This window comes from Bufo gargarizans, chromosome 3 (assembly GCF_014858855.1).
Source record: "Bufo gargarizans isolate SCDJY-AF-19 chromosome 3, ASM1485885v1, whole genome shotgun sequence".
In the NCBI taxonomy this organism is placed as follows: domain Eukaryota; kingdom Metazoa; phylum Chordata; class Amphibia; order Anura; family Bufonidae; genus Bufo; species Bufo gargarizans.
In genome coordinates, this window is record NC_058082.1 from 530,263,332 (window position 1) to 530,274,692 (window position 11,361).

The 11,361-nt window shown below is 41.8% G+C and overlaps 1 protein-coding gene across 3 annotated transcripts in view; it reads left to right on the plus strand.

Annotated features, from left to right (window-relative positions):
* The window catches only part of CD99 (CD99 molecule (Xg blood group)), a 60,788-nt gene extending 49,839 nt beyond the window's left edge, over positions 1-10,949 (plus strand). The window contains exons 12-17 of one of the 3 annotated variants that reach the window (XR_006388145.1): positions 1,088-1,111; positions 1,633-1,659; positions 3,369-3,482; positions 5,377-5,433; positions 7,786-10,157; positions 10,266-10,949. Coding sequence is in view for 2 of the 3 variants with exons in the window: in XM_044284035.1 (XP_044139970.1) it covers positions 1,088-1,111; positions 1,633-1,659; positions 3,369-3,482; positions 5,377-5,433; positions 7,786-7,811 (248 nt within the window). In the remaining variant the exon portion in view is untranslated. Of the gene's footprint in view, positions 1-1,087; positions 1,112-1,632; positions 1,660-3,368; positions 3,483-5,376; positions 5,434-7,785 lie in introns of all 3 variants that reach the window. The other 2 variants (XM_044284035.1, XM_044284036.1) reach the window with 2 other exon arrangements.
* Positions 10,950-11,361: the final 412 nt, after the last annotated feature.

The window sequence follows — 11,361 nt, forward strand, 5'->3', positions numbered from 1 at the left end:
GTACAAGAAAGCTGAGCATTAACAATGTCTAAAGGTGGCTTCACATCACGTTTTTCCCATCCGTTTAACGTATACAAAAAACGCATACGTTAAACGGTTGCCTTAGATCAGGGATGGCCAACCTACGGCTCTCCAGCTGTTGTAAAACTGCAATTCCCACCATGCCCTGATGTAAGCTGATAGTTGCAGACATGCTGGGAGTTGTAGTTTTGCAACAGCTAAATAGCCGCAGGTTGTCCATCCCTGCCTAAGGGTCCATTCACACGTCCGCAATTCTGTTCCGCATTTTGCGAACCCATTCATTTCTATGATGCCACACTATGTGCTGTCCGGATCCGCAATTCCGTTCCCGAAAAAAATAAAACATGTCCTATTCTTTTCCGCAATTGCGAGCAAGATTAGGCATTTTCTATTATAGTGCTGGCGATGTGCGGTCTGCAAAATGTGAAACGTACGTTGCCGGTGTCCGTGTTTTGCGGATTGGTGGAACGGATGTGTGACTGGACCATTAGACTGATGCCATATAGTGGCATCCATTAACCATAGAGTTCTGTTAAAAAAAAAAAAAATTTTTTTTTTTTTTTTTTTTTTTTTTTTTTTTTTACCGGACTCTGCAGGATACAAGAATGTTGTGTGCTGCTTTTTTTTTTTTTTTTTTTTTTTTTTTTTTTTTAAATCCTTTTTTTTTTTTTCTAACGTCTACGTCAAACTGAGACATAAGACGAGATGTGAAACCACCCCGAGCTGTACGGGCTTTGATCCTTAAAATGAGCAGCGCTTAATGGCAATGCTGATGACGCTGCTGCAGCCAGGCACAACGCAGAGCTGCGCGCTTGCACTGGTACACAGGGCTTTCACCTGCTTTGCTTAAATAGTGTCACTTGGCCAAAGCTGTTTTTTATTCACATTAAAAAATTTCCTTCCCCTTGAAATTCTGTATTAGAGATGTTCCCAGGAACTGAATTGAAAGCAGTAATACAGGTCACCCCTATATTAACCACTTGTTTATGATCGCTTGTAGTCTTGTTAACATAATGTCTTTAGCTTCTTCTAATCCTGCGTGTGTTTTGCTTGCAACCTTTGCTAGGTCGTGCAATGCAACCATCATCTGGTAGGTCTCCATGCATCTCCTCATCACTGTGTACTGTGTCCGCCTCACTCCTGAAGCCTTTCTCCTTCTGAGACCCTTTAAAGTTATATTGTGGAATCGCTGGGTCAGTAATACCCTAATGACGGATCAGGATCTCGCACCTTTTACAGCAGCCTGTATTCTGAGATACTGTTGACCTGCTGCTTCAGGTTACAAGATACCAAACACCCGGCAGGATTATTATTGGGGTGCTTCCCAATGGAAGTATTTTGATGACCATACTGCTTTAGGGAATTGCTGAGCATGGAATTCCTCAATAGACCTCTAGGTGTGTGTCTTCTCTAAAATGTATGTTGGAGGGTTTCTCGGATCAGTTTTACCTACTGAAATCTCCGTGCCGATTTTGCTTTCACTGGCGATGACTGTAGTCCGACTAATTCTGCTTCCACTCTTCTAACCTACCATGCATGTTCTCCCATCTGGGAAGTAATGTGAAGACTGCAGACTGTTCCTTAATGGCCACTGTTTATCTTGTCTTGTAGGTGCAGATGGACAGGGTCAAGGAGAAGGTATGACCCACACGTGGTTTAGTAGTTGTGTAGATGCTCTGTAAACCCTTTACAGGTTATGTGACTGGTTCGGCACCATGTTGTTATGGAGTTAGAATCATTGGCCGGTTAGTTAAGGGCTTGAATATGTCTACAGTAAAGTAGGGTTGTTTCGATACCAAAATTTTGATTTGGTTTCGATACCATAAAAAAGTATTGCGATACTCGATAACATTCCATACCACGCGGAAAAAAATAACAAAACGCAAAAAAAGTTTGATTTATTTAAACTTAAAACATTGATTGAATTAAGCAGAAAAACCTCACTTACTATTAATGTGAGGCACATGGGGTCCAGTCCAAAAGCATGTGCCTAGCAGGACATTAAAAATAAGTGACCCCCCAATCATGTTTAAAACACAGTAGTGGCAAGATTGGTGTTAATGAGTCACATTAACCCCAAATCTTGCTGGCTGCCTGACACACACTGTACACACTATGCAGTCCCCGTCACATATACACACTGTGTGTACACTATGCAGTGTCCCCCACCTTCCTCTTTCCAGGCAGAAGCACGTGTCTTTACTCTCCGGTATAAACTGCAGACAGGGAGGGTCTTCCATCTGATTGGCTGACCTGACTCGCCTTCTCTCTCTTATTGGCTAAGCTGCTCGTCCTTCATTCCTGCTGCCCAGAATCACAGAAATACAGCGAGTGGCAGCGCCTGGGTAACCCTTTCCTTTCCAGATCAGAAATGTCCCTGTTAACTCTTTCAGTGCAACAGAGGAACTTCTAGTAACCTGTTTTTCACAGTTAAGCTACTAGAACTATCGGCCCTGCAGTGCTGCGCTGTTATTGTAATGACAGCCCTACTGTGCTCTTATGATAATGAGAGCGATATGTATTAGACTGTGGCACACAGCGCAGGTCAGTGTATGGTAATGATGGTGCAGCAGGGCAGGCAGCCCACTGTATAGTAAAACCCCACGTCCCTCCTCCTGCATTAATTACCCGCCCATTCTTTGGGCTCTGCGGCGGCCACGTCATAGGAGGAAGGGATTCCCTCCCTCCCTCCTTCACCACTGTCTGCAGCGGCGGCCACGTCATAGGAGGGAGGGATTCCCTCCCTCCTTCACCACTGTCTGCAGCGGCGGCCACGTCATAGGAGGAAGGGATTCCCTCTCACTCCCTCCTTCTCCACAGTCTGTCTGGAGAGAACTTGCGCGGCACACAACATGTTCTCTTATAAGAGGAGATACTAGGCAGCGCAGTCTAGTATCGAAGAAATGAACATCACAGTACCAAATCAATACTGGTGTAAAAGTATCGATTGGGTATCGCATTTTCAATACCCGAAACAACCCTACAGTAAAGTAAAAAATAAAATAAAAATTAAAGACCCCCCTCCCCAGCCCCTTTGTTCTTTCAGGCTGCTGCTTTCCAGCGCAGCCAGTCCGGTCTCCAGTGCCCCCAGTTCCCTGAGATCCCCTCCATCATCACATGCACCTCAGCAGTCACGTGTCCTTAATCAGCACATGAGGCCATGGCTGCACCAGTGAAGTTGGCAGCTTCGGATCCCCACTGATGGAACCATTGGCGCTGTAACGGAGCTGCCTGGAAGAGGAGTGCCTCTTTTATTAATTGCAAACAATTAAAAGTTTTTTCAATGACAGATGTAATTGACATGGATTATGATTAATTACCACCTCAAAATGCTGTGTACATTGCAGGGAACCAGAGCGTGTTGGCCGGTGTGATCAGTGCGGTGGCCGTGGCAGCAGTCGGCGCGGTATCGAGTTTCATAGCTTACCAGAAGAAAAAGCTCTGCTTCAAAGGCAATGCAGGTAAACTACTCATGGCTCAACCCCAAAAGTGCACAGAGTGGTTGCTTCTTTATTCATGTCATTTAAAGGGAACCTTTCCCGTACATGCAGTCCTGTCTGTGGCAGCAGGGCGCGTGGAGCTAAGCAGTCTGCTAGATAGTTTTATGGGAAAAACTTCCATTTAACTTACAATTTGCCTAATAGTCCAGTGGGTGCTCCTGCTTAGCGAGTGACATCTATCGCTCTGTGCATACAGAGATGGTTGATGACCTGCCCTCTGGACCACGAAGCCTTGAAGGAGCAGGGAGTTAAGCTCCTCCAGCTGTAGAACTTGCTACCTGAACATCAGACCTGTCAGGTTTCTAAGGAAAGAAAGACCTGTGAGGAGGTTTCAAAGTGCCAGTCCTAATCAAGTAAATAGTAGACAGCCATTATACAGTGCTCAGAGCCTGACCCCCGCTGATCTGATATTGATGACACATCCTTCCCACCCCACAATGTAACTGTAGGTCGTGGTGAGGGATAACTTCCCGCACCACAACCTACATTTATGCAGTGGGGATAGAGCGGGCATAGCAGCTGAGCCTCTGCCATTCGGAGTGGGAGCCGTCTGTAATAGACAGTTGGGTGCCCACTACAATGTCCAGGATTGGAGCTACTTTAGCCCCTTAGATGCCGTGGTCAACAGCCGCAGCACCTAAGACTCCACCAGTCTTCCAGGACACAGTCGTGGGGTGCTGATGTTGGTGTGGCAGCCAGAGGCATAACAGTAATGGCGGGATGGTTTAATATACCAAGAAAAACATTTTTATAATTTAAAGTCATAGTCATTTATTATGGTAAACTGAAAAAACATGTACAATTTTCATATTGTCATATCTGTAACTACCTGTCCTACATTTATCATATGAGACAAAGCCTTGACCACCAGGTGGCTGGGAAACAGTGAAGCGGGCTGGCGCTCTGCTGTTTCAGTAGTGCCCGTTGCAGTGCAAGGGACCTACAGAAACCGCGTATCACAGCAAGCAATGTTAGCTACTGAAACAGTGGAGCACCAATGGTGGGGGCTTAGTCTCGCCTTAGTAATGGCGAGAGGATACAACCCCTTTAAGTTATCGTATCATTTAAACCGCACAGTGGACTTTTTTTTTTTTTTTTTTTTTTCTCATCCCTCCTCCAAAAAGCTGAATAAATATTATCTTAGTACCAATAAAAACTAATGGTCGTTCTGCAAAAATTTTTACTCACACAGCTCCATAGAGGACAAAATAACCGCGCTAAGGCTCTCAGTATACACAAAGTTATTCTTGCACAAGTCATAAAACTTAATGTATAGAAATCTGGTATTGCTCTTATTCAATTGGCTTTTTTTTTTTCTTTGTATAATTCCCCCCTTTGTATAATCTCCTAATCTCCCCATGTTTCTCCACCCCCCCCTCTCAAAAAATGAGCCTTCATACAGTTCTATAGACATAGAAAGGAAAAAGTTATGGGTGTCAGAATATGCCTATGTTAACAATTAAAAAATAAAATAAAAATTTAAGGTATTTATTTTTAAGTAGTAAAACATACTATAAACTATATAAATTTGGTATCTCCATAATTGTACCAACCTGTAGGATAAGCCATGCCATTTTTAGCACATAGTGAACACTGTAAACACACAACACAAAAAACGTGGTGGAATTGCATTTTCTTGTTTCAGTTTCACCAAAGATTTTATTTCTCCCCCCCCCCCCCCCCCTTTTCCATTATAAGGTATGGTGACATAAAAAAATACAACTTTTGTACCGCAAAAAATAAGCCCTCATGGCAATGTGAATGAAAAATAAATAAAAGTTAAAGCAAAAATGAAATTGGCTAACTAAAATAGTTTTATCATCATCTTTATTGTAAGTAATGTATCTCATTTCAGATGATCCAGAAAACGTGAACATGGATGGTCATAAAGTAGAACAGTCAGAACCTCAAGGTAAGGGTTGCTGATAATGTGTGCTTATAGGGCATCTGATCACATCTATTCCTACATCTCCCTTCATATAACAGGTTACCGTATTTTTATGGACTATAAAATGCGCTGAACCATAAGACACACCTAGGATATACAGGGGGGGGGGGTATATTTTTCATCAGACCTCCTTCATACGCCGATTCATCCTCCTATCAGAGCCAATTTCCATACCTTAGATAAGACCCCCAAGCTCCGGATAGTGCTGACACTCACCGCTCCCTGCTCTGCACTGTGACCTGATGTTGCATAGCGTCAGGTCATAGTGCGCGCCTTCGTTCACGATGTCCTGACGCTGTGTACAGTAAGGACACATGCCGTGAGGTGCCCGATAGATGATCAGGGATTGGCGAGTACAGCCAGCACAGCTTCCCTCACTGCTCCCCGCACCTCCAGCATGCTGAAGCGGCCTTAGGCAATCGCACTATAAGACGCACTGCCGTTCCCGACACCCACTCACCATCCACCCCACCCTGCTTTTGGTGGGAAAAAGGTACATCTTATAGTCTGAAAATTACAGTTTGTGCACACACAAAGTGTAAGATGCTTAGATAGACCTACCAGATAGATACATGTTGTAGCTTCCTGCTTCTGCGCTCTCCCTGTACACTGGTACTACACGTGCCATCCCAATATTTTTTTTGTGCACTTGATGATCTTCTCGTGTCCTGCTAATAAGTATAGATGAAAAGCCTTTGTTTACTCATCCGGAAGCACATGTCATGGGCACCTGCTTTCTGGTAATGCAGGTGTTATATTGAACTTTTAAAGGGAAAACTTGGCCTAGAAATGAATGCTAGAAATTAATGTCCTCACTGTTCATCAGACTTTAGTATTTTCTGCAGGATTCTGACAGTCTCCTGCTGATCTGTTCCATCGTGAACTGCCAACCAAAATTTTATTTTTATTTTTTCTGGACATTTTTTCCAAAAATCCTGGACATTCAACATTTCTTGTGGACAAATTGGAAAACTTTATTGAACCATGAAGATTATAAGTAATACTGTGTCTATACAGTAGATCAGATACTAATACTAAGCACAGTCCCAGCATTTACTGTCGGCTCAGAATTACAATCAAAGTGACCTGCTGAAGTACTACCAGCCCCCCCCCCCCCCCCCCCCCCAAAAAAATCTGACACATCAAATTTTTTTTCGTGGCGGAAAAGTACCCTCTTTTTAAGACTGTCCAGGAATTTCTGGACAGTTGGCAAACCTGCTTCCATCTTGGGCTTCATCTTAGGTCAGCTGAGTGAGTTGGCTAAGGGTACTTTCACACTAGCGTTAAAGTAGGAGTTCCGTCCTAGGGGCTCAATACCGGAAGAAAACGCATCAGTTTGGTCCTAATGCATTCTGAATGGAAAGCAATCCATTCAGTATGGATCAGGATGTCTTCCGTTCCGTCCCAGCATGCTGCAGTATTTTCTCCGGCCAAAATTCCAGAACACTTGGCGGAATGCCGGATCCGGCATTAATTTCCATTGAAATGTATTAGTGCTGGATACGGCACTAAAATTACCGCATTGCCGGATCCACAGACCTTTGAAAAATGTGAAAAAAATAAATACCGGATCTGTTTTTTTTCCAGATGACACCGGTATTTCAATGCCTTTGTCAGATGGAGCTGGATAAATGATGTCCGTTTGCATATGGATTTCCGGATCTGGCAGCCAGTTCTGGCAACCGAACTGCCTGCTGGAATCCAACAATGCGAGTGTGAATGTTGCCTTAGCAAAGGCCGTAGAATTTTAACTGTAATATTGGGATTTAATAGGACCAAAGGGAGGTAGGAAATGAATGGAGTAAGTGCTAGAATGTTTTTTTTTTTTTTTTTTTTTTTAGTGGTCCTAAAGCATCCCAATAATTTTTGACAATATTTACAAATGCAGTCAACTGAAAAATAATTCCCCATATATAATATTTATTGAGGGGAATTGCTTTCCAGGGATTGGTATTGTTCAGTATTCCCTATGCATGTATTGGCAATCTCTGATTCTTCTATACAAACAAACACTTTAATAGCAGGATATTGAAGATGTCACTTGTTTTATTTTTTATGTCGATGTCGTAGTATATCTTTAGACAGGATGGTACTTTTAGTTCCTGCATAGCCATATCGAACTGTGCATGGGTGGTGTCTGAGGCGGCTTCACAAGCTGAGCCCACTCCATTTGTGGCTGGTGCACGGCTGATTTGCCCAGTATTTTGAACTAAAAAATGAGCTAAGGTATTGTGGGTTTCGATGGTTACAGGTGACCAGGTCTGGCTTCTTGTGATTGCGTTGTAACACCATGTCTGTTTCCATCTCCTCCTGCAGCTCAGAGTACTTTGCTTGCAAAATAGATGCTGGAATTGGATTACCTTGTGCCTCAATGCAGCCCATCAAGATGAAACTCCCAAAGCAGATGGACATCAAAAGTTTTTATTTTATTTTTTATTTTCATTGGACGGCTGTTGTAAGCAGCACGGAGAAATATTGTGTGGACGTTTTACAAATGTTCTTGGTCAGATTGTGCCTGTTACATGTTTGATGTTACAATTTTGGTTCATAAATTGTTTTAATGCTCTGGCTTGCCAAAAAAAGTTAGAAAATCTCTGCTTTTGTTTTCATTTTTTGCTTGTCCGGAAACTGAAAACGCATCCGTTTTGTTTAATATCACATCCAAACAGAACGAAAGATTTTTTTTCCCCCGCTATAAATATACTTACTAACTACCAAAAATATATCGCCAAGTCGTAATTGTTGTGCTACTTGCCCGGCATTTTTTATATTTTTTTTTATATATATTTCCTCTGCTGGGACTGTTAATATTTGGACTTACAAGGCATTGTCTTAGATAGAGCTAAAGTGCCTTTTCCAATTTCAGCAGCTTTTTTTTGTGTGCGTGACAGATTTATCAAAATGCGCACAATATATGGTAAATTTGTCACGACTGTTGTCAGGGGAATAGAGAGTAACCATTTTAAGCAACCCCATCCCTGGAGTAAAATGGTTTAAATAAAAAGTGGCACTGTTGGAAATGGTGCACGGAACCAGAAAAGAGGAAGGAGGTGCAAAATGTTCTAAAACAGGCGTAAATTCTTTTAATAAATGCGGCACGGTCTATAAAGTTCTGAACCAACTGCCTGTGCTCTGAAGACCTGGTGGAAGGGTTGTGATCATCACCAGAAGATGCTGGTCAATACCATTCCTGGATGTAAAGTAGCGATACTTCTCTTCTCATTGACATTGGTAAATCTGCATGTAAAAAGCTGTGGTTTTCAATAGAAGTTGTCCTAAGTGCCCTTACCAGATGTACATGTAGACAAAAAGCTCATGTATGAATATGTGCATATTCTCTTTTGAATCTTTAGTGTTAGTGGTACAGCTGTAAGGGTGGTAAAGGCCTGGGCGGGCATGTGGTTTTTTTTTTTTGGTTTTTTTTTTAGTACATTGTTGTTTTTAACTTTTACTTGATTGCTTTTACATCTGCCAACTGTTCTCATTTGCTTGGGCATAAAAGGCTTTGGTAAATTAACTTATTGCTTGGATCTATCGGCTCTCTTGACATTTCTGTCTTAGTAAATACTTGTATTCCTTATGACCTAACAAGGCAGCACATAGATCTTGTGCCCTTCCTCGGTAATTCCTACTAGAAATGTATAAATAAATGTGCACATAGAAGTGTGTCCCTACATACTCGGATACTGTCCAGTCAGTGCTGCCAGTGACACTGTGAAGGAACACATCCCTTTGACATGGAGTGGTTGTCAATGTGTTTACTGCATGGGGAATACAAGTATTTACTAAAACAGGGGATAAGTCCTCCTTAACTAAAGGGTTAGACTGAAACATACTTTTTACCTTAATCGGCATTCTCTTTAAAGTGACACTTCCATTGGAAAGGGGTATTTTTTTAAAACTTAATATTCATATCACTCTTTTTCATTTCGGCGGTACTATTCCATTGAAAATTGAATACAAATTGTTTTTCTTGCAGTCAACTGATTAGACCGAAAAAGACAGGTCATCCATTGTCATTTCACTGGACATTTATACTATTTTTAAAGCTGTGAGGGAAAATTTTTATCTACTAGGTAATCCTCAGTATAATAGTAGCTGTAGATTTGGGAAAAACAGTATGGAAGCTCTGTTGTTCTCTTGATAGGCCTAGATAAAGATGCCCATAGAAGAGCGTTGCCTAGTGTAATGTATAATGCTCTAATTGAGTCACTACTGGGGGCTCTCTGGTCAGAGTGAATGGTCTGACGGAGAACGTCGAGCGAGGTCATTTGCTGTTCTAAAAGTCCAAACAAAAAGGATGTTAACGAGCCATGACCGGATTTGGAATACTGTATAGGGAGTGACTGCAAAAAATGATCAAGACAAACATCCAGTTTTTTTTTTTTTTAATATATATTTATATATAATAAAATTAAAAAAAAACATGCATATAGGTTGCTAGTGATATTTTTATGGAAGTGTCCCTTTAAGTAATTTTCTGATTCCCATTGTATAGAAGTTAGTTCTATGCAGAAATAGATCTCAAGCCCCCATATACAGTAGACGGTTATTAGCCAAACCCACCATTTTTGGTAGGACTAGAAGACAATCTGATATGTATGGATGTCTGATCTTTTTGTTCTCCTGTGAGATAGGCTCCTCTGAGGCTCTGCACCAGATGTTACTTTAAAGTCTATAGCAGGCATGTCCAAACTGCGGCCCTCCAGCTGTTGCAAAACTACAACTCCCAGCATGCCTGGATAGCTTACAGCTATTAGGGCATGCTGGGAGTTGTAGTTTTGCAACAGCTGGAGGGCCGCAGTTTGGACATGCCTGGTCTATAGCAAGTTATAAAAGTCTACATACCCAGCTTTTTTTTTTTTTTTTCACATTTTCTGGGTTTGTGGCATTTTTTTCAAAGCTCAGCATGGCATTTTGGTTTTTTTCTATAGGCTTCTCTATAGGACTTGAAAATCCCAAGTAAATGAACACCCTGAAAAAGCATTAGATAAATACCAACCCATCCTGATGACTGTCCTATGACATGCTGATTGAAATCCAGCATCCACGCCCCTGAGGAGCTTCACAGCTTATTGTCGCACTCTTCCCAGATCTTGCGTGCCTATTAATCTGTCATGTTTATGGAGGAGAATGTATGCTGAGATGGCTTATTGGTCTGATTAAAATGGCGGTATCCCACTGCTGACTCTTTTCTGGTGTGGCAGAAAAGTCCTATTCAATAGGGTATGTGTTTTCATTAGTTAAGTAGGAGAGGTACGGATGTAAGGCATATACAATTAATTTCGTCTTTATAATGGCTATCCGTATAAATTGATGAGACTTGATATAATTGTTACAGAATGGTCAAGGTTTTAGGGCTCTTTATATACTGCAAAAAAAAAATACTATACTTGCATTACCTTCTTGTGTGGTTTTTATTCATGTTACTTTACAAATTGCCTGTTACAGTGTGCGCTAAATAAATGTTTTTTTTTCTATTTCTTTGTGCAGTTTGTTGTTTACTGTCACAGTTTATGTATTGGGAGGTTTTACAGTAGACCCCAGGCCTGGTCTCCCCCCCCCCCCCCCCCAGATCTGAATGTGCTCATTCATGGGAGGGGGTGGTAGAGATTGGTGTTGGCCAAATATGCACACAGCTGTTTTAGGCCAGAGCGAGCGAGTTCAGGTCGTGAAACTTCTCTTACAGAATCATACAGCATTATAATGATTTATAAGGCTGTGTAACCCTGAAATCTACTGAAAGGGAGTCTGTCAGCATATTTACCCCTTTTTAACAGTTCCCATAGCGCTGTAGCCACAACACAGAGGATTTAAACGGTACCTTTATATGCTTTTGTGGACTTTTAAAGCTGCCAAAAATGAACTTTGATGCATATGTAAATGAGGGCT